A 22404-nucleotide genomic window follows, 5' to 3' on the forward strand; every position below is an offset into this window, starting at 1 on the left:
TGAGGCTTATATAATGACTCAGCATATGACTCAGCCCGGTTTTCGCTGCCCCGCGACCCCACGGCCAGCGTTCGATCTGAAGAACTTGGGATATTATTCTTTTTGGTGCTTTGATTGTTGCAATTGCCTGCTTGCAGACATACTGCTCACTGTGAAATACCCTGTTGCAAATTGAATCACCTACTCCCAAAATCCACCCCATTGAACCACATTATGTCCGCCAGCCCTATCTATCTCGGCGTCGTTGGTAAATTACCTATTCCCTTCCACCTAAGAGAGCACAGCTGACATGACTAGGCGTCGGCGGTGTCGGCACTGCGTTCCTCTCCCAGCTCGCGCGCCTCCCAAATGCCCCGCAGCTCATCCTCCTTGCCCGCTCATCTCAAACCCTCCTCGCTCCGACACCGGCGTACTCACCAGCCATCCCCGCAGCCGACTGGGCGACTGCTGCCGCGACTCCCTCGCTGACCAAGACCGGTGCTCTACCCGCAGAGGAGCTGGCGAATTACCTCGCCTCCGCGCCGGGGCGAGCTATCCTGGTGGACAACACGTCAGACATTAACCTGGCGCGGACGTACCCTATCTTCCTGAAGAAGGGCGTGTCGGTGGTGACTCCGAACAAGAAGGGTTTCTCTGACGATCTGTCTCTATGGAAGGATATTTTTGCTTCGGCAGCGCAGGGCAAAGCCCTGGTGTACCACGAGAGTACGGTTGGTGCTGGATTGCCGGTGCTGTCGACGTTGAAGGACCTGGTTGCAACTGGTGATGAGGTCACTCGCATCGAGGGTGTGTTCTCGGGCACATTGTCGTTCCTGTTCAACACTTTTGCCCCTGCTTCCGGCTCCTCAAATGCGCAGTGGAGCGCTGTCGTCGCCCAGGCCAAGGACCTGGGCTACACTGAGCCGGACCCTCGCGATGACCTGAACGGCATGGATGTGGCACGCAAGCTGACCATCCTGGCCCGTCTGGCTGGTCTCGAGATTGCCCGCCCTGATGCCTTCCCCATTGAGTCGCTCATTCCCGCCGAGCTTGCCACGCTCCCGTCCTCGTCAGAGGGAATCACCCAATTCATGACTCGCCTGCCCGAGTTTGATGCCCAGATGTCTAGCGTCAAGGACACAGCAGAGAAGCAGGGCAAGGTTGTGCGTTATGTTGGCAGCATCGATGTTGCTAACAAGGCCGTCAAGGTTGGTCTCCAATACTTCGACAAAGACAGTGCCATTGCCGGCCTGAAGGGCAGCGACAACATCATCAGCTTCTACACCAAGCGGTACGGTGCCAACCCAGTGATTGTGCAGGGTGCTGGTGCTGGTGGCGAGGTCACTGCTATGGGTGTGTCGACGGATCTGCTCAAGGTTATCGAGCGGCTGCACTAGATAAGGAGAGTTATAGAAACAAAAATAGTCATGTGACAGGTGTAGACAAATGAAGCATTTCAAAATCAGCTCGAGGATGTAGTTAGATGTCGCAATTTGTACCCAGATCAAGGTGAATTGGCATCAATAATTTCGCAGGTATTTCATCCGCCCATTTGCAAACATCTACTCTTCTTGATAGACTAAAATGAAGGGGGTTTAGATCACTTCCAAGTTTCCCAGCGTGGTGATCCGCCGCTATATAAAGGACAGGCACAACCAACTTCGCTCATACCGACAAGCAGACTACGCAGCCCTGCGGTTGGCTATCAACTACAAAGATAGAGATATAGCAAACTTGATGCTGGAGCTTATACAGAAGCTTCAGCCCAAATTTAAAGAGTGTCATCGGCTAGAAACCGCTCAACAAGTTATAGAAGAAATCAAGGACTGTACTACTCTCCACAAGACTCAGCTTAAGGGTGAAGAATGTCTTGCATCAGCACATCTTCAGTAATGTTCGAGTCTTCGAAGTTAGAGAGTATTGCACCCGAAGTCTGATCAACCGAGATATCATAGCTTCCAAATATCCTTTTGAATGTCAGGGGCATATTTAATTAGAAGTGAAGTAAAAGATAGGCTTACCGATCGTAAAACTCGCTCATGGCATCCAGACCGAGTGAGGAAGTATCTAGATCCTCAAGGTAATGCAAAGGATCTGAACAACCAGGGAACAGTCCCCACTCCGTGAGCTGGTAGAGGACCTCGGAAATCATCCTAGACCCAAATCCTGTTGTTCCCATAGTTTGAAGCACCTTCAGACAGGTGCATATGTCTTCGAATTGTTTCTCGCCTTTTGTTAGAGCAAATACCGAAATAAATACCTGCAGGATATCCAAGGCATAGTAGAAGTCCAAAGCAATTAATTTCGAATAAGTGCTTTCAGACACCATCATCTGCAGAATCCCTAACATTTGTTCAGAAGAACTCAGACAAACCTCAGTGAAATGCTCAAGACAAGGCGATTTCAAGCTCTCCTGTTGCCTCTTTCGACACATGAGGCGGTATAGTAAAAATGGCCGGCCAATTAGGAGTTGAATACTATGATATCTTAAATGAAGAATGGCAATTGGTCGGCGTAGAAGAGGTGCTGTCGGAGCAGAAATACTGAGATGTGGTGGGAGGGAGTCCGCCCACTCTTCTAATGAAGTCATTAAGAGCTTCACAGATCCAATTTCCAATCGCTGGCCGCACATAAGCGGGTTTTTATACAGATCACAACGAGCCATTTTGCCTAGTTGGCTCAAGGTACTGCAGACAGCTAAGTATCCCGGGGGACTATAGGGACCGGAGGGCAAAATCTGGATATTCAAGTTAAAACCAAAATTACTTACACGAGCAGGGCCTGGAGAACTAATAAAAGGTAAAAAAATCTTACCACTTCAGATGGCAAAGGTGGCTGCCATGCGTCTTCGGTTGCACAGGGCTTACCCAACCTCAATGCAAGGTCCTGGTCAAATATGACCAGAGACCACCAAATCCGCCTTGCATGCTCTTTCTCAACCCCTCCATAAGAGGTACAGTATTTGTCACAGTGAAGCCCTAGAGAACAGGCAATATGCACAGCGAGACTGACATATAGATAGGCTGGGTTTGAGAACCCATGTGATTGCATAGCCGTTGCCTGGTGATCAAGTCAGAACCTCTATTCTTCGAAAATGACCAAGTTGCATACCAGTAATACCATAGCACGGATGCTATCGAGGCTCCCTTCATCGCATACCCCGGAGACGAAAGACTTTGCATGCTGGAGATATTCTCCTGGGACAATGTATTGAGGAAGTTCTTCTGGGTATGGCGACCCAAGGCTTCCAATTGCAAGGATGGAATATAGGGCACATTTCCAGGATGTCGTTAGGTCTTGCGACGATACTCTATATGTCTCCTCCAACTGGCTGTGAAATCTTTCGGATGAATAGAGCCAATACAATGAATGAACTTCCTCGAAATATCGCATAACCAATTTTTGACAAGTTTCTTGAGGGGGCAAATGTACGTCGGCTTTCATATAAGTCTCATTAGGAAGAGGCATCGACACTGTGACCATTCCTGGAATCACATCGGGTACCGTCGGTATGTGCAATCTTTCTTCGTTTTTATAGCAGCGAATGGCGGCATTGAAGGGTAAGCCAGACTCGGAACCCATATAACCTGTCGTCTATTAGATTATGCACCTCGTAGTATTGAGTAATATTAAAAACACCTAAAACTTACGATACTGCCCTTGGGAATCTTCTACCAGGCATCCTGATTGCTGATGTAGAACGAAAACCTCTTGCAGAACGCGGTTTTCTGAATCTTTCTCCCATTCTGCTATATTGCTCACATTTTCAGCTGGCGGCGCCTCGAGTTCGTTTTCTAAGCCAGAGGACAAAGCAGGTTGGAAGATGGGAGACAGAGAAAGAGGAGAAGCCGGCAAATTGTGTGAGATACTGTGAGAAGTTTTGCTTTTGCATTCTGCAGCAAGGGAGCGAAGGTTCTCGGGGCTCAGATTGGCTTCCGGGAGATAGTAGCTCAGTATATCTTGCATATTTCGAAACTCTTCCTCCGAAACGAAGTAGTACGGCCTCTGACGTCGCTTTCCTAGATCTATATGACATTCTGTCCCGGTGGTGCGACAATAATCACAAGGACCGGGAACTGAGTTTCCAACATTGCGCATACTCATTAGCCTCATATGCTTCAAATGTCAGGAAAACACACAAGAGTCCATTGGGTATGAAAATACCTGGATTGTTGCACTAATGAGCATAAAAGGGGAGTTTTATTAGTCAAGTCCCAGAATCCATCCAGCGAGATTCGAGTGCTTACCTTTGTCTTGCGGTTTCTACAACGGTCACAGCTCATGGCCGTGCGATTTTTTCGACCCATATTTCGGTGACCCGCCATCATGAAATGATCAGTGATCAATTGAAATCAGAAAGCTGTCAGATCTTGGTTAGGGACAAGGCTGTGGGGCTTCCTGCACGAAAATGGGGACGGCGGGGGTTGTGGGGAAACGATCCATGTGGGGGAATCATTACTCTAATATCGCAATCTACACACGCGAGCGGGGTGTTTGAGCGACGAGGAGGGTTTATGCGATGGCAGATAGTATCTTTACATTAGGAAGAGTTACATTTTGATATAAAGGCTGTATTGATGTTATCATTTGGTTGAACCTTCTGAAGAACTATGACACGGAACCCGCTCTCAAAATCCCCAGTCTGTGATCATCCGAGCAGACGGAGCAGTACTAGCATCTTCTAACCAGTGAGGGGCTCTCATATCCTCTTCGGCCACGTCGTCGCCGGTAATTGGGTGCTTGTAGTGGAAAGGTATCACCCGAGTGTCAGGCCAAAGAACAAAGTCATCAACTATTTCATCAGGGCCCAGTGCATCCGCCGGGTGCGTCTCCTTGAACAAGGGAACGAAATCTTTTGCTCCCTTCCAGCCTGTCTCGAAGGATCCGTGCCAGAATGGGAAATAGCGAAGACGAAGGATCTTCCACACTCCATTCTGTTGAATGTACTCATTCTCGTACAGGCCGCCTTCCCACCACTGTCGATAGCCACCGGGAAAGTTCGGGGACATGGACTCGTGGGTTCCTGCACTCATGAAAGCACGGATTCTAGCCTTCGCTCTTCCCGCCTTTGGATCGAAATCAATGATGTCTTGTGCCATGAGGTGATCTAGCAGCCATCCATCAATCGGGCCGTTGCGGCCGGCTACGAATCTTTTGGCGAACCGCTCAATGTAAAGGCGATGAACTCCCTCCTTTCCTCGGTAGCGGCCGTTAAGGAACTGGACATATGTGTCTGGGTGATCGGCGAACAGCGAGGCGACCTATTGGTTTATCAGCTTGGGATCTCTGAGTACGTGTAGCCGAGACTGGCGCACTTCTTTGTAGAGGCATTTGTCCAAATAGTAGCCGTACTTGTGATGAAGCTTCCTAACGTCCGATTCACCTTTGACAATATGAGTAACGTCAACTGCAAAAAGAATGAATGATTTTTACCTCTCAGTCTAATAACTTCATTAGCCAGAGTGTCCACTTGAGCTACTAGAGTCGTGATTTGTTGCGAGTCCGCCATGATCCTAGTTATGTCGATAATAAGACAGTTAGGAGGTCTTTTTGCCGGAGCAAATACATGTCGTTTGATGTAATGATTTGCCTCACTTTATATTGCATCTGCTTGGTTCGGCTTGACTTCAGTCGGGAATGCCGAGTCATAACGACCGTTCGGGTTATTGAAGCCGATGTCATCCAGACGCCAAAAACATTGCATGAGCCATCGGAAATATTTGGCTACCACCTCCCCCGCTGTAAGAGCCCCAGAAGCCCCGAGCCAAATAAGAATATTCCCTCTTCAATAGCCATTAGGTTGCTTTACTTCATGGTACGCGAAGTATCTCAATTCTAGCTGCAAGAGTTCTTTTCCTGATGTCGCTATGGTGGACGCCCACGAGAACCTGAACAATGACAATCAATTTTTATCTTTGATTTGGAAAGACAAGCGCGTTGTTTGCATTTGCGTCTTTATCGCGCTGGGCCAATTCCAGTATGGATATGATTCAGCTGCGGTCTCTGGTTTTCAAAGCATGACTGGGTTTCTCGCGGTGTTTGGCTACGTCGATGTAAGTTCCCTGCTGCCCCAGCCTTTCTCGTACAACATTGACACTCACAATAGCCAGAAAGCCCGTTGAACTACAATTTGGAAACCTCCGTGCAAACGCTCATCCAGAGTCTCATGCAGCTTGGGGGATTTGTGGCATCCCTTTTTATATTCAAGTTTGGCGCCTTCATCAGCAATAGAGTGGGTCTTTGGACTGGTTCCGCTTTCTCAGTTCTTGCCGTCATCCTCCAAATGAGTAGCATCAAGATTTCAGCTCTCTATATGGGCCGTCTATTTTTGGGAGTCTCCAATGGATTCTACCTTACCTATTCGGCTACCTATCTTGGGGAGATCGCACCCACATATCTCCGTGGATCTGCTGTCGGCCTGGTCACCTTTCAAACCTCCTTCGGTGCATTGATCGGAATTCTTATTGACAATTACACTGCGAAATACGAGGGACGCACATCATATTTGATCCCGTTAGGAGTCATGTTCATTGTTCCAGCTGCCCTTTCAATCGGGATCCTATTCCTCCCAGAAAGTCCGCGCCACTATATTCGCCTCGGATCAGATGAAAATGCAGCCAATGCGATTCGCATTCTACGAGGTATCTATGATGAAGACCAACTTGCCGCTCAGGTCACGACTATTAAAGATGCATGGGTGATCGAGAACAGAGAGAGCCAAAGTGTGCATCTGATTGACACTTTTCGAGGATCCGATTTCCGGAGGACTATTCTGAGCCTATGTTGCAGTATTTCCCAAACTGCAAGTGGTGTCATTTTCTTTTCGAGCTACTCAGTCTATTTCTATGCCCAGGCTGGTGTAAAGAACGAGTTTGTTTGGGTGATGATGAGTCTGGCAATTGCGCTTACTGGCAACATGGGAGCCTTTATTGTCATGAAATTCGTCAAGCGGCGGATCCTACTGGGTGTTTCGTCAATAGTCAATTCAGCAATCATGTTCGTGATTGCTGGTGTCTATACGAGACTCAGTGATGGCTCATATACCGCTGCACAAATTCTGATCGCAATGGGTACCCTGTTCACTTGGGTGTATGGAATTGGCCAAGGCCCCGTACTGTGGGCTCTTACCGTCGAGATCCCTTCTCAGCGACTCCGTTCCAAGACTGTCGGTCTTGCAACGGGCTGCAACTATCTTTTTGCATGGATCGCGACTTATTGCTCGCCTTATTTCATAAACCCTAACTCGTTGAATTGGGGACCAAAGTACTGTTATATATGGGGCGTAAGCAACGTGGTACTGGGAATGTGGGCCTTCATATTTGTACCAGATGTTGGAGGCAAGAGTTTGGAACAAATTACGGATTCAATGACCACTCACAACGATGTCAAAAACGAGGAAACTGGTTCTGTCGTGGAGCTTCGCGAGTTTGCGCAATCTGAATAGTTTAACTCGATTTCAAATCAAATTACGGGATTCTTGATCGAACGTATCATTTACTATGTGAATTTCCACGCGAGAACCCTTGAAAGCTTTAGAAAAAAACTAACCTGGTAAAAGGAAGCAAACATATGTGAATGCCATCAAAATTGTTAAAGCATGTGTCCTAAGCCTCCAGCGGTAGTTTGAATAGCTTAATTGCATTGCCCCTTGCCACCATTTCCTTCGCAGTGGGATCAATATCAACGGTTCTCCACCATGCCTGAGCCTCTTCAATTTGATCATATGGAGTATCTATATTCGAATTAGCTTCCTCAAGGGACTATTTAAATATGTAATTATCGCTTACCAATTGAGTACAAGCACCGCTCTTGGCCTAGCTCTTCTATGCAGAACTTCAACCCAGACGTCGAGAAATTCCCCGAAGTCGTAATGAAAACATTGTGTTGAAAGTAATATTTATAGTCCTGCTTCGAAGGACGAGCGCTCTTTTTACTTGGCTTATTATACCAGTGCGATGCTCGCCACAAATTGAATGGGATGCTGAGATTGGTTGTGAGGAAGAGCATTTGATGAAATAGGATAGGTTTAAACGTACTTCTCGCCAAGATGACCCACTACTATCTTCACACCAGGAAACCGATCAAAGATGCCTTCGCGTTTCTGTTAGCATTTGAATTAATACTTTAGAATGTACCATGCGCACCTGAAGCACACATAGCGTAGACGTGAAATGAAAGATCAAGATGGAACTGGACACCGGCACCAAGCAAATGCATGCGCGATGCATATGCGGAGTCATCAGTCGAGAGTTCCTTTGCTGATGGATATCGGGGATGGAAATAGATTGGCACATCCAGTTCTTCAACCTTTTTCCAGAATGGATCATAAAGTGTAGTATCGTAGTACTCCTTCTGTAAGCCATCTTTACCGGTGACCTGATAGTCATTGAGGATGCCACCAAAGAATTTCAGTTCTTTGACAGCTCTTTCAAGCTCCCTTGCAGCCTGGGAAGGGTCGTGCATTGAGAGCGCTGCCAAACCACCAAAGCGACTGGGGTTTTTGGCCACCTCCCCAGCCAGCCAGTTGTTAAACTCAGTGGCTGACTTCACTGCTAGTTCCTGGTCATGTATACCTTGGCATCCCGGGGAAGTAAGGGACAGTAGCATGTACTCGACACCCTCCGCGTCCATTGATTGCAAGCGAGATCCACAAATGTCCATAAGACGGGCCTTGTGAGCTTCAATCGATTGTTTGCTTGCATTTCCTGGAGTTAAAATTTGCTGGGATTCATTCAGAAGCCATGCTGTGCCGGGGCTGATAACTGCTTCTTCGACTGCAATGGTGCCTTTAGAAACCATGATTGTGCTTGCTCGGTACAATAAAGGAAACCACTTTGCAAGGTAGAATAGAATGATGTTCTTGTCTTGTAAAAATTAACCAATATTAAGAAATTTCCACGGTTTCTAAATTGTAGGGAAAGCGCTTCTACTCCCTCGGCATTTCTAAGGATAGCGCTTGCCGGGCGCGAGATGAAGCTCGGAAGCAATATACCGAGAAGTCGAATGGGATCACAACGGCTTCTGCCATCGGATAGAAGACTCCGATCTAGTAGCTGAGGGTATGATATGAGATCGTAATTCATAATCATTTTCCAATACAAAAAGTTGCCAGCTAAATCAAACTAGAGACATGGCTCATATCTACGACGTGGCAAAGTCGATCGATTATCCCTATGTTGAGGGTCGGAAGACGGGCAAACAAGTCAAATACCCGAATACGCCTGTATTCGAAACGTTTAACGCGCCATGTCGACTGGAGGGCGATATCCTGGATCTCGAAGTCGACGGCGAGATTCCCTCGGAGATCGATGGGACTTTCTACAGGATACAACCAGATCACAGATACCCGCCAATTTTTGAGGAAGATATCCATTTCAGTGGAGACGGAAGTATCACGGCTATTCGGATTCAAAACGGTCATGCGGACTTCAAACAGCGTTATGCGAAAACAGATCGCTTTCATGTAGAGACTGCAGCTCGAAAGAGTCTGTTCGGCAAATACCGCAATCCTTATACCGATTCAGAATCCGTGAAGGGAGTTATTCGTACTGTGGCAAACACCAACATTACCTTCTGGCGAGGGATGCTGTTAGCCACTAAGGAAGATGGACCTCCATATGCTATGGACCCAGTCACCCTGGAGACCATTGGTCGCTATGACTTCGAAGGGCAAGTCAGATCTCCTACTTTCACGGCACATCCAAAATTTGATCCAGAAACACGCGAGATGATTTGCTTTGCGTACGAGGCCGGAGGTGATGGCAACGACGCCTCCTGCGACATCGTCGTTTACACAATCGACGCCGACGGAAGGAAGACCGAGGAGACATGGTATAAGTCTCCGTTCTGCGGGATGATACACGATTGTGGCATCTCAAAGAACTACGTTGTTCTTCCCCTCACACCCTTAAAATGCTCGGTCGATCGTCTGAAGAAAGGTGGTAATCACTGGGCGTGGGACCCGAACGAGAGTCAATGGTATGGAATTGTCCCAAGAAGAGGTGGCAAACCCGAAGATATTGTCTGGCTACAGGCAGAGAACGGTAAGACCTCCTTTCTTTTAACAATAACTATCTAGGTAGCTTCTGACACGTACTGTAGCCTTTCATGGACACGTAGCTGGTTGCTACGAAAACGATGACGGCCACGTCATCTTTGATCTCACAGTAGCCGATGGAAACGTCTTCTTCTTCTTCCCACCGGACGAAGAAGGCGCCAGTAATCTAGGAGCTCGAAATAAACTGCAGAGCATTACCCATCGCTGGATATTGGATCCGACTGCTGGGACGGGATCTCACGTTAGGCCAGCAGTCCGGTGGAATACCTCGGGAGAGTTTTCCAGAATCGACGATCGATTCGTCACAAAGAAATATAATCATTTTTGGCAGGCCCGCATTGACCCGACGAAAGAATACGATGCGGCAAAATGCGGCTCACCGGCTGGAGGACTCTTTAATTGCCTGGGGCATTATACCTGGAATGGCCAGACCGAGGATGTGCTTTGGGCGGGTCCATGCTCTACCTTCCAAGAACCGACTTTCATTCCTAAGCAGGGCGGGGAAGAAGGAGAAGGATGGCTGATTGCCTTTGTCAATCGTCTTGATGTTCTTCGAAACGATATTGTGATCGTCGACGCGCTCCATGTAGCTGCAGGTCCGATTGCGACGATTCACCTACCGCTGAAGCTCCGCTTGGGATTACATGGAAATTTTGTGGACCATCGTGAGATCGAGACTTGGCAGAAGCGACGAGCGCCAGGAGGTGAAATTGGTCCTGTTCAAGCGGCCCAGAAACCACTGGACTGGCAACTCGAGTACAGCTAGAATCGAATCAGTGGCAAACTTAGTTGCCGAATCAGCTCAAGGTTAATAACGTTAGAGCGTGTTCCGAATGTAGTAAACGCATTCTAGCAATCTATCATTATATCATAAGCGTATGTATAGTGTTGACCTCAATGAGGAAGGCCCCCTGTTGTTGTCTCTACAAACCAGTAACATGTACACGTGTCTAACGCTAAAGTCCCCATAACACCAAACTAAATGCGGGAAGAGCACTCACTGTGCCAGGAAGTTGCCTTACCTGCTTCCTGAGTGTGCCCCACACGAGTCAACGTCTTTTATCCCACTTCGCGTGGGGAGTCGTGATCCGCCCGGACTTAAAAGGGATCGGAAATATCCGTCCGAAGCTGCGGCAAGCGGAACTTTACAATTTTTACGAACCCAACTTCACGAAAATCGTTTGTATCGAGGACAGTTTTGGAACTTGACATTAATAGTTGCGTCGGATCGTAAGTCAGTCTCGCTTGCATCCGCAATTTTGCTGATCCCTTACAGACTCGCCACAAGAACACTATGAGTATCACCCAGGAGCCCAAGGTCAAGTCTTTTGAGACGCGCCTTTTCATCAATGGAAAGGTTTGTGCAAGATGCAGATACGTTATCCAATCCATGCTGAACCCAACGACAGTTCACGGAAGCCTCCGATGGAGGCAAGTTCGACTTGACTTCTCCCGCAACAGGCGAGAAGTTCGTGCAAGGTACCTCTTGTCTTGACCTGAGAATCTTTCATGAGTCCTGACATTAATCTTCAAATGGTCTAGTCTCGGAGGCAAGCGAGGCTGATACAGATGCTGCTGTTGCGGCTGCCAAAGCTGCATTTCCGGCATGGTCGGCTCTCTCGCCGAAGGCGCGAGGAGTGTACTTCAAGAAGTTGGCCACTCTTATCCGCGAGTCACACGATGAGTTGGCTGAGCTAGAGGCTTTATCGATGGGCCGCCCGGTCTCTGAGTATATTGAGTCTTCCATGGCGGCAAATTCTCTGGATCACTATGCCGAGGCTGGTTTTCAGGCTCTGGGAACCTCTAGCTTGAATACTCCGGGATTTGTGAATATGACTCTGCGCCAGCCCTATGGTGTTGTGGCTGCCATCATTCCCTGGAATGTTCCAGTCATGTTCCTAGTATGAGCAAAGTCCCCCAATTCTCAAAGAAGATTGGAATAAATACTGACAGACTAAAGGTTAACAAAGCAGCCCCTGCTTTGATGGCAGGTAATACAGTCGTGGTCAAGAGTAGTGAGAAGGCTCCGCTCACTGTAAGTCGAGGAATGCGAATCTCGTTATGTTCGTCGCCGCAGATTGCTCATTGCATCAACTATGGTTTTTTTAGTCTGCAAAGATTGCAACTCTCATCGAGAAAGTTGGATTCCCACCTGGTGTAATCAACATCTTGTCCGGCCATGGACACATCTCTGGAAAAGTGCTCTCACACCACATGGATGTCCGCGTGTTGAGCTTTACTGGCTCTGGAAGAACCGGTCGTATTATCACAGCTGCAGCCGCCAAGTCGAATCTGAAGAATGTCATTCTGGAGCTGGGAGGCAAAACTCCAGCCGTTATTTTTGAAGACGCCAATATCGAAAAGGCTGTGGAGCAGACCAAGCACAGTGTGCAATGGAACAGTGGACAGGTGTGCATGGCCAACTCCAGAATCTACGTTCAAGAGTCCATCGCACCGAAATTTATCGAACTGTTCAAACAGAGTTTTTCTCAGATCAAGAGTGGTGATCCTCTTCTCAAGAGCACAAACCATGGCCCGCAGGCAGATAAAATACAGTACGAACAGATCCAGAGCTATATCGAAGAGGCAAAAAAGGTGGGCAAAATGGCGTTAGGATCGGAACCATCAGAGCACACGACTGGCTATTTCGTTCAGCCGACGGTGTTCCTCGAAACCCCTGAAGATACGCGACCAATGAAAGAGGAGATATTTGGACCAGTCGTGCACATCAACACTTTCAAAACCGAGGAAGAGGTCGTCGCAAAAGCTAATGATACTGAATATGGTCTCTACGCCGCTGTCTACACCAAGGATGTTAGTCGAGCCTTGCGGATGGCGAAGAAATTGGAAGCTGGCAGAGTTGGCGTGAACTGCACTAGCCCGACCGGAGCTCTAGACATGCCTTTTGGAGGTTACAAGGCGAGTGGCATCGGTCGTGAGGGTTATACCGTCAGCATCGATCACTACTTGGAAACAAAGAGTGTCCTAATTAGTGTGGACGAATTCTAAATCTTTGAATGGGAAGCGTATTTTTTGTCACCAAAGTGAACATTATGACTTACCGTCATTTTTCCTTGCCAATCTCCAGAAACAGAGAGGAAGAAGGAAGAAGGCGGGTTCTAGGTGAGCGTGGTTCGAAGTCACATGATGCTTTTTCGAACGACGAGCAGGTGTTTTTCGAACCACGCTTATCTACTACTACTAGAAAAATCAATGTCTTATAAGAGCGGTCTAACTAACTAGAGGGTTCATGTCACGGTATGTGGGTCAAATTCTCGAATCACGCTCATCTAGGTGCGCCTTTCGAGGGAGATGAGGGGAGGCGGAAGCGGGTTGATTACATTTATCACTAGCCCGAATTTCACAACTCCTCTCTGTAATCTTCCCATCGTCACCAAGTAATAGCCATGCCCAAGTTCTACGAGTCCATCCCAGACAATCTGGGAAACTGGGCTCTACGCCAAAAAGTTTTCTTCGTGGCTTCCGCTCCTCTGCGTGGCCGACATGTTAACCTATCTCCAAAAGGCTTACCAGATGCTTGCCTTGCGATCCTCGGTCCAAACCAGGTAGCGTATATCGATTCAACCGGGTCTGGCTGCGAAACTATCTCCCATGTGCGCGAAAATGGTCGCGTTACCGTGATGTTCTGCTCGTTTGATGCGTCTCCTCGTATCCTACGGCTGTTCTGTACCGGTTCGGTGATCGAGTGGGATCAGCCCGAGTTCCTTAGATATTCACAGCGCATGGGAAAGCCTGAGGTTGTGGGGGCGCGTGCTATTATTAATCTTGATGTTTTCAAGGTTAGCATCTGCCTCTGCCGTGACGTTTCGCTCGAGGATAAACCAGTCTCTTTGTTAAGACTGTTACATATCCCGAACGTAATCCGTCTTGGAGATGTCACCCATCACACTGATTTGACTCTGTATAACAATCTATCTAGGTCCAAACCTCCTGCGGCTATGGCGTCCCGCTATTGACCCTAACAACCGATCCTGAAACCAACGAAACCAAGCCCTATCTCAAAGACCGCCAGACACTAGCTCACTCTGCCGCCAAAACTGTTAGTGCCGGGAAGATGCAAACATACCAGCAAGAATGCAATACCCGCAGCCTTGACGGACTTCCAGGTCTCCGATCTGCGCTTAAAGACAGCGGCCAGTATATATGGCGGGTGAAGTTAGAGAATTGGTTGAGTCGACACTGGAATGAGGTTGAGACAGTGAAGTTGTTGGCTTTGCTTTTGTTCGTGGGGTTGGTGGTATTGAGGTGGGAGGAGTATGCGTTATTGTTATGGACGTGACTCTGTGCGTTGCGAAAATGGTGCAGAACGTAGAGGGTGCAGGAGGTATGGTCATCTGTTGGTCATTTAAAATCTGTGCGCGTCAATCTCCGGGGAAGAAAGTGAGAAAATCAGCTCATGATATGATGGGTCCTCTAGCTACTTTCCCTGATTAATTGGGAGAATGTAATCCTAGGCTGGACATCAAATCTACTAAAGACATTTGGGATAGAAGGCGCCTGCCCAAATAGGTATAGTAGACCACGAATATCCTCTTAGACTACAGAGGAAATGGAACATTATCGATTGCAATAGCAGAGCAAGCGTACATTGACGTAAGTCAAGAGCAAAAGGAATCTCCAACAAAACAAGGAAATACACCAGTAACCCTCTATATCCCAACCATTCTATAATCTCTTTCTCAGTCTGGCAACGCCACAATCGGCAGACGAACAAAACAACCTCCATAGAAACGAAAATAAATCCACAGAATAACTCCAAACACCACATATAACTTCAAATTCACCCTCCCCGTCACCCTCCCCCTCAAGCACGAAAATAAGGCTTAACATAATGATTAAGACCAACAACATCCTCCAGCTCATACACTGCCTTACTGCGAGTAGGAAACCTGCCACGCGAATAAGTCGGCGCCGGGGCCTTAACCCGAGCGGGAGTATTAACAGTAGCCTCCGACGGAAGCAAACTGGTCACGCTAGAGCCAGGGCTAGAAATACCACCGGCCGTAGCAGTGCCACCATTTATCCTCGCCTTGGCCTTCTGAGCGATAGAGAGCATGTACGCATAGAAGAGGAAACAGCAGCCCCGAATGAACTTGAGGAACCATACAGTTCCTCGGAGAGTGCGGTTCGCCAGCCTGTAGCTGATTTTGTGAGATATTGGTCTTTCGGGATGGGTTGGGTGGAATGTACGTACGTGTATATGCTCCATGCCATGCAGGAGAGAAGATGGTAGAACGCCCATATGGCTGTGAGAGACAGGAGGATTATCAAGCAGATAAATGCAGCTCGCTCTCCCTTGTTGAGTCCCTTGGTGCGGAGTTCTCGGGCCACGAGGACGGTGTTGGTGTTGAGGACAGAGGAGGGGATAGGTGCCATCGATGAGGGTTGATGTTCAGTATACAAAAGTATTATGGGAGATGTGAATTCTTTTCAAAGCAGTTATGGAATTAAAGACATGAATAAGAGAAAGGGACGGGATTAGGGGAGAGAGGGAGACTGTTTGTAGAAGTCAAACTCGAGGGTTCGTGGTCTATTTCCTAATAAGGGAATCGGAGACTCATCAGGCATAGGATCGAGAACAACTAACTAGTACAGAAACAATCATATCATATATTTACGTCATGTCAGTCGTCCGAGATAATAATGTCCTCGGATGAGGTTTCGGTCATCTCAATCAAGAAGCACGTCAGGCGTCCGGGACACACACGCACGCATATGGAGAAAAGTACAAAAACCGCAAACTCCATCCCCCGAACGATCAATCCTCAACACGCAAAAAAAAAAAGTTAGAACAAAGAGCAAAATAATCATGAAGACCTCGACGAGAGTCTCCGCTTGACTTCCCCATCAGCCACAACCTGGGGCCCAGGAGACAAATTCTCTTTCTCATAGCGATGATCAATATCCTCCTCCTTTCCCTCTGCATGCAGCCCTTCCTCGCCCTTAACCTCTTCATCGTTCGCATCATCAATCCCACTCAACCCCAAAATCCTCACAGGTCCCTCATTGAAGCTGGGTGCACGAGGACGCTGCTGCCCGCGCGCGCGACCACCGACAACGGGGAATTCATAGAGCAGCCAGTGGTAGAGGTACAGGGCTGCGTCGAAGACGAGAAGAACGCCCCAGGGGACAATAGTTATGAGGCCTAGGACGAACTGTGCATTCGCGGGCATGAGTTAGTTATCTCGTTCATATACAGTGAAGGTACCGAGGTAGGAGGTCGGTCCCTGGGTAGGGACTTTTGGAACGAACGTACGAAGATCCGCGCGGCCCAGCTTTCGAGGTGGATTAGTTCTGCTGGGAGGATGGAGTACCACGCCATTTTTTTTCTTTCTGGTGTGATGCCCAGGGGCGAAAGGGCTTATTTAAGTTGTCTGAAGCTTTTGGGTTTGGTCTGGTCTTGATTGATGAGAGGCGAGTTGGTTGGCGTTTCTTCCCGGCTTGATGTTTGCGCGTGCCGCCTCAAGAGTAGATTCGGTGGCTAGGTATCACTCTCAAGTCTGTGTCGTGTGCGTCTTGTGTTCCTTCAACCACCACCCCATATCCTGGAAGCTGAGAATAACGAACGCAGCTGCCGGGTGGTGAACAACGAACTGCCTTCCTTCCCCTCCCGCACGGTCCCTCGGCCGTTCGATGCGGGAGTCAGGCAGGCGGCGGTGAGATACGACCGAACCGCGATCGGAGGTGGTGATGACACAGGCCAAACTCACGCTCGGATGCGTGAGGTTGACTGATTGATTGGGGTTCGGCGTAAGAGAGAGTAGGTGAGAGGAACAAGATGGAGCTGGGGAGGCCAAGAGAGAGAGCTGGGGGAGCTGATAACGATAAGGGGAGCAAACATTGATTGTTTGTTTACGGCCTGAGGAACCAAAGCTGGACTGACTTCTACGGACAAACATTGGTCGTGTAGTGAGTTAATAACATAAATGTACAATTGGCAATATTGACTAGATCGTGATCTCGTATCTAAAGAGAGTGCTGTTCGACTCCACGAAGACAAGTTATGTGCAAGATGGTTTTTTTCAAACGACTCCGCAAAATCTACCGCGGCGCACGATAGGGCTCGTAGGAGGTGTACGATGAAGGCTCTTCTTCCTCCTGGCCCACAGGCCCATACCCGCCTGTGTGCCAGCGATCCAATGTCCCCGGTTCGTTCTGTGCAGGACCCTGAGCCTGACTCAACAGCCTGGTCTCGCTCTCGTTTGACTGTTGATAGAAACCACCGGGCGCGCCCCCGCTGTTGCTCCGCGAATGCGGCACACGGAAAGCCGGGTGGACCAGAGGGGCAGCCTCGGAGGAAGGCATTTCGTAACCCTCGTGCATTTTCAGTCCAGCCATCGATGGCAGGGATGGTGCTGGAGACGAGGCACGCGACGACGAGGGCGACCATTCTCCGCCCAAGGTGCTGCGCGGGGTCTGGGAGCGCTCCGTCATCAGATCTTCTGATCGGCCGTAGATGCCGCCGCCGAACTCGTCGCGGAAGTCCGGTCGGTCCTTGAAGTACGAGAAATCCAGTTGACTCTCGGGGACGACCTCGAATGGGGCCGAGTCTGCGGATTTGCCGGGCTGCGAGGCCATCATCCGGTCCATGGCGATGTCGGAGTACTCGCCTCCCGTGTCGCCGTGCTCCAGTCGACCCTGGTAGATATCTTTCAGCGCCGCGGCGGCCTTGGCGTGCACCATGGGCGTGATGAGAGGCTTGTACAGTGCCGGATGCCCGAACTTGGAGTTGAGCCGGTCGGCCGCCTTCTTACTGAGCTTGCCCACACCTCCAAGCGCCTCGGCGTCGTTCAGGTCGGCACGGTTGTAGTACTTGCAATCTGCATCGAAGGCCTTGGAGCAGTAAAACTTGAATCCCAGCATCAAAAAGGGCAGAGGAACCACAGCGAACACCATGGTCCACGAGCCCATGACCTTTGCGACCAGGGCGATGACGACGTTCGCAAGAATGGTGGCAAACACCATACGGTTGAACAGGACTCGCCAGAACGTACCCCCCGACTCGTTCTTGGTGATGAAGACATACAGCAACAGATACTTCTTTAGTAAGGCGTCCATACCGAAATACAGCGCAGTCACCGGCAGAACAATCGGCTGCAGAGTGGCGAAGCAGAGCGCGACAGTCGAGTAGAAGAGGAAGTAGTTGTAGTAGCTGGCGTAGTCGAAGGCTGGCGGCGCAGTCCATTCAATAGCCTGTCGGGGGGTCGGGGCAAGGAAGGTCTTTGAAAACCAGACCCAGACCAAGTTGATCGCCTGCACCAGGTCGATGGTGGCACCCAAGTTCCGCTGCAGAAGCCAGGTCACCCAGAACGGCGACACCGTGCAAAGAGCGTTCATGGCCTTGCTGTAGATCTGACCGTCTTGGATTGCCTGCCACGCGCTATCGTCGCTGTCGTCGCTCTTTTGGATCACCGTAGACACAAAGCCCCACGCAGCCGAGAAGAGTGAGAAGACAATCAGGTTGTTGAAGACGAAAAACGAGTACAAATGCGACAACACATGACGGTCCCGAGATGTCTTGGTCTTACTACCACCCTGGATAGAGAGCCGGCGGAAGATGATGGGCAGCACCAGATAAACCAACGAAGTGATGGCCGGTGATGCGATACCCTGTACCGCAGCCCAGACATCCGGGTGAGCGCTTAGCGAGGTCTGGAAACGCGGCCAAACGAGACCGAGATTCGCTAAATTGGAGAGGAAGACAGCAATCAAGGCGTTGGGCGCGATCCACACAAGCGTCAACAGAGCAACCCAAAACATATTGACCAGCCTCTTCCACTTGCGCGCCTTGCCGGACAGGGACAGGTTCTCCCAGATCAGATCACTTGGCCGGGGCGCGAGGTGAATGGTGGTACCGCGAGGATGCTTCTTACGGGCGGTCCATGCAACGGCGTGGGCGTGCTCAATCTTCTCCCAACTGGCAAAGCCAAAGGGCATGGCATTTCGCCGGTCGATCGAGGCCCGGCCATGTTTGATCTCCTCCTCCAACACCCGAATGCGCACCGTGAGGTAGTCGATGGCGTCTACCTTGCCATCGGGAAGCTGGTTCCGCTGGGATCTGGGTGGGCGCATCGTAGGTCGGTTCGCAGGCAGTTGATCTGGCCGTTTGAGGTACTTGGCCAGCACATTCTCCAGCTTCCGCACGGTCTCCTCATGCTCCTTGATAATCTGGGGCAGATCTCGGACGTTCCGGCCGATGGAGGCACGGGGTAGGGCAGCCGTGGGGTTGACCTCGTCGCTAAGCCGCAGAATACCTTCGTCCGAACGGTCAGGAGGAGGGATATCGGTGATCATCAAGGTCCGCGCATGCATGCTGCGCTGATAGTCGGAGCTCTGGAAGTACTTTCTCCGTAGATCCCGCACAGCACGATAATTTCTCCACAGGAAAAAGGCAACGACAATATCAAAGACCCAAGCACACACAACCTGGCTCCAGATAGCTTCGGGATTGGTGATATAGAGCGGTGTGAATTTGGAGAAGACGGACAGGCCAGTGGTAATGTTGTTGCCGTGGCTCTGGACCACGTTGACGGGGATCATGACGGCGCAGCCGATGATGCTCATGAAGATGAAGATGTTGCGGCACATTTTAGTGAAACGCAGGAAGATCGCCGCGTCCAGGCCGACAGTGTCGACCACCTCGGACTCGGGCGTGGACAGGACGGGTTTGATCCAGGCGAAGAAACCCTTGCCCACCGGGGGCGGAGAGTGTTTTTGATCTGCATGCTTGACTTTGGGCGCATAGACCACAGAGTGACGGGGTCGGAAAAGGGAGAAGAGGAGGGTGAGGAGGACCGAGATGCCAATGGAGGTGCCCAGAGAGGCCCAGACGGCGCTGACCGTGAACTATGCGACAAAGATTAGTCGACGCAAATGTTTTTTGGAGGACAGGTCTAAACCCACGGCCGACTGAAAGGGATTTGCGATCAGCTTCAGGAACTGGTCAGTCCCTTCAGTGTCCCTGGACCACAAGGTCGCATGGAGCGGATCCATTGCGTCAATGTGGCAGATGAAGCGAGTGACAATCCGGCATGGAGGCAGAGCCGGTGGTGGTGGGGAAAGGGAGCGAGGGACCGGCGAAAAGAATATATTAAAAAATCAATATGAAGCAGCAAAAACCAAAAACGCGAGGACAAAGAACAGGCAGGGTAAAGGGGAAAAAAAAAGAAACGAGAAGAAACGAGGTGAGACAGACTGGCGCCCCAAGAATGGAAGAAAAGTGGGTTTCAGGTGGAGGAGCACCTCGGGACTTTATTATTAGCAGACGAGCCGATCGTGGACGGATTCTAGACCGTTGGCCGATCCTGACGTATCATCATCCATGGACGAGTTTTCTCGCACATGGAGATACACGCACACACCACAGTTCCTGTTCTCGACAGTGGTTTGTTCCACAGGTTCCCCGCTGAACGCGTGCCTGGGTGGCGGGCGTTTCCACGGCCAGGCTCCATTGTGGGCTTCGTTATTGGCAGCCCGGCTGTGCAGCGGCCAATCAGGCGGGCCGGGATGGGCGAGCTGTAACAGGGGCAGCGAGATACCACGGTGGCACAGCCCTATGATGATCGAAGTCTCACAAGACAACCACCACCCAGTTGTTGTGAGAGGAACCGCAGTAAACAAATCAACTGATCCGGTCACATTCTAGAGTCAGGTGATGATGTTCATGCCTCAGGCATCCAGCAGCATCCAGCTCGTGCCTCAGGCAGCAGTGTCCCTCCCATCTACGTGAACTGGATCTAGGATACCAACGGATAAGGATTTGCCAGGCGCGACGGCCATGTCGGCTAGGGACATTCATTATTTAAACGTGTCGAAATACATCGCTACATACAATTTCCTTTTGGTGCGTGCTTGCTTACAGCTGGCCCGCAGTGTTGAAGTCCTCGAGGGCCTCCTGGACACGCTTGCTCATGGTCTTCTCACCCTCGCGGACCCAGACACGGGGATCGAAGAACTTCTTGTTGGGCTTGTCCTCGCCATCCGGGTTACCCACCGGCTTGAGGAGGTAGTCCTTCTTGCCGAGGACGTAGTCGCGCACGCCGGACAGGTAGGCGTACTGCATGTCGGTGTCGACGTTAACCTTGACGACACCGTAGCTGATGGCCTCCTTGTACTCGGCCTTGGACGAGCCGGAACCGCCGTGGAAGACGAAGAAGACAGGCTTGTTCTTGGACGAGCTGGTCTTCTCCTTCACGTAGGCTTGGTGCTTCTGCAGCAGCTCCGGGTGCAGGCGCACGTTGCCCGGCTTGTACACGCCGTGCACGTTACCGAAGCCAGCCGCGATCGAGAAGTACGGGCTGACCGAGGACAGCTCGTTGTGGATGGCCAGGATGTCCTCGGGCTGGGTGTAGAGGGAGTTGTTGTCGACGTCCTCGTTGTTGACGCCGTCCTCCTCACCACCGGTGATACCGATTTCCTGAAATATAGTTAGCAATGATGAAAGCGCGAGTTGAACCAAAAAAAAATGACGTACCATCTCGAGCCACTGCTTCATGGGGGCAGCGCGCTTCAGGTAGGCGGCGGTGGTCTTGATGTTGTAGTCGACGGGCTCCTCCGACAGATCGATCATGTGGCTGGAGAAGAGAGGCTCGCCGTGCTGCTTGAAGTAGCGCTCGTCCTCGTCGAGCATGCCATCGAGCCACGGCAGGAGCTTCTTGGCACAGTGGTCGGTGTGCAGAACCACGGGGACGCCGTAGGCGGGCGCAATGCTGCGGATGTAGTGGGCCGCGGCGATGGAGCCGGCGATCGAAGCCTTCTGGCCGTCGTTGTTGACGCCCTTGCCAGCGAAGAACTGCGCACCACCCTGCGACATTTGCAGGATGACGGGGCAGTTCTGGTCGCGGGCCGCCTCGAGAGAGGAGACGACGGTGGACGAGGAGGTGACGTTCTGCGAGCAGATGGTCAGCATCGCTGCTGATGATGGAGGGGCAGCCCCCCAGCTCCTAGGTACTTACGATGGCAGGGATAGCAAACTGCTTCTCCTGAGCGTACTCGAAAAGACGCAGGACGTCGTCACCGACGATGACGCCGGCCTTGCGGTTAAGCTTCTGGAGGACACCCATGATGATTGATGGTGATAGATGATTGATTGCTGGAGGAGAATCTGTGGGAGAAAGAGAAAAGAGAAAAGGGTGGGTTAGTCAGGGTAATAATTCAGCCTTTACCGGGTGACGAAAGCGGGCACAGGGTGGAATAATCGTCATCGGTGAAGGACTCACCGGGTGGTGGAGCTCGCGGTGGAACTTGAGGTCAGTATGATTTCAATCGTGGATAATCAACGATAATCGGCTGCGGGAAGAAAGGATCAGTTATATCCAGGCAGTCTCCGGAAATGCCCGTTGGCCCGA

The 22404-nt window shown here is 50.4% G+C and overlaps 8 protein-coding genes across 8 annotated transcripts; 4 read left to right on the top strand and 4 right to left on the bottom strand.

Moving 5' to 3' along the window:
* Window positions 1–213: 213 nt before the first annotated feature.
* Window positions 214–1376, top strand: PFLUO_LOCUS6769 (Homoserine dehydrogenase; the record flags this gene model as incomplete). Its single annotated transcript, XM_073784345.1, has 2 exons — window positions 214–247; window positions 298–1376. 2 exons carry the CDS (start codon window positions 214–216, stop codon window positions 1374–1376), a joined length of 1113 nt encoding a protein of 370 aa, XP_073640809.1.
* Window positions 1377–4607: 3231 nt separating this feature from the next.
* Window positions 4608–5488, bottom strand: PFLUO_LOCUS6770 (uncharacterized protein; the record flags this gene model as incomplete). Its single annotated transcript, XM_073784346.1, has 3 exons — window positions 4608–5240; window positions 5295–5362; window positions 5413–5488. 3 exons carry the CDS (start codon window positions 5486–5488, stop codon window positions 4608–4610), a joined length of 777 nt encoding a protein of 258 aa, XP_073640810.1.
* Window positions 5489–5996: 508 nt separating this feature from the next.
* PFLUO_LOCUS6771 (uncharacterized protein) lies at window positions 5997–7423 on the top strand (the record flags this gene model as incomplete). Its single annotated transcript, XM_073784347.1, has 2 exons — window positions 5997–6032; window positions 6086–7423. The coding sequence occupies 2 exons, from the start codon at window positions 5997–5999 to the stop codon at window positions 7421–7423; spliced, it is 1374 nt and encodes a 457-aa protein (XP_073640811.1).
* Window positions 7424–9109: 1686 nt separating this feature from the next.
* On the top strand, window positions 9110–10802 carry PFLUO_LOCUS6772 (uncharacterized protein; the record flags this gene model as incomplete). Its single annotated transcript, XM_073784348.1, has 2 exons — window positions 9110–10022; window positions 10081–10802. 2 exons carry the CDS (start codon window positions 9110–9112, stop codon window positions 10800–10802), a joined length of 1635 nt encoding a protein of 544 aa, XP_073640812.1.
* A 528-nt stretch (window positions 10803–11330) lies between these two features.
* PFLUO_LOCUS6773 (uncharacterized protein) lies at window positions 11331–13045 on the top strand (the record flags this gene model as incomplete). Its single annotated transcript, XM_073784349.1, has 5 exons — window positions 11331–11393; window positions 11446–11515; window positions 11579–11937; window positions 11997–12071; window positions 12146–13045. The coding sequence occupies 5 exons, from the start codon at window positions 11331–11333 to the stop codon at window positions 13043–13045; spliced, it is 1467 nt and encodes a 488-aa protein (XP_073640813.1).
* Window positions 13046–14861: 1816 nt separating this feature from the next.
* Window positions 14862–15433, bottom strand: PFLUO_LOCUS6774 (uncharacterized protein; the record flags this gene model as incomplete). The annotated part of the gene is made up of 2 exons (XM_073784350.1): window positions 14862–15192; window positions 15252–15433. 2 exons carry the CDS (start codon window positions 15431–15433, stop codon window positions 14862–14864), a joined length of 513 nt encoding a protein of 170 aa, XP_073640814.1.
* A 1665-nt stretch (window positions 15434–17098) lies between these two features.
* PFLUO_LOCUS6775 (uncharacterized protein) lies at window positions 17099–20050 on the bottom strand (the record flags this gene model as incomplete). The annotated part of the gene is made up of 2 exons (XM_073784351.1): window positions 17099–19903; window positions 19961–20050. 2 exons carry the CDS (start codon window positions 20048–20050, stop codon window positions 17099–17101), a joined length of 2895 nt encoding a protein of 964 aa, XP_073640815.1.
* Window positions 20051–20912: 862 nt separating this feature from the next.
* PFLUO_LOCUS6776 (Fructose-bisphosphate aldolase 1) lies at window positions 20913–22119 on the bottom strand (the record flags this gene model as incomplete). The annotated part of the gene is made up of 3 exons (XM_073784352.1): window positions 20913–21473; window positions 21531–21944; window positions 22012–22119. The coding sequence occupies 3 exons, from the start codon at window positions 22117–22119 to the stop codon at window positions 20913–20915; spliced, it is 1083 nt and encodes a 360-aa protein (XP_073640816.1).
* Between the last annotated feature and the right edge of the window lie 285 nt (window positions 22120–22404).

The sequence above is a fragment of the Penicillium psychrofluorescens genome (genome assembly GCF_964197705.1).
Source record: "Penicillium psychrofluorescens genome assembly, chromosome: 4".
In the NCBI taxonomy this organism is placed as follows: domain Eukaryota; kingdom Fungi; phylum Ascomycota; class Eurotiomycetes; order Eurotiales; family Aspergillaceae; genus Penicillium; species Penicillium psychrofluorescens.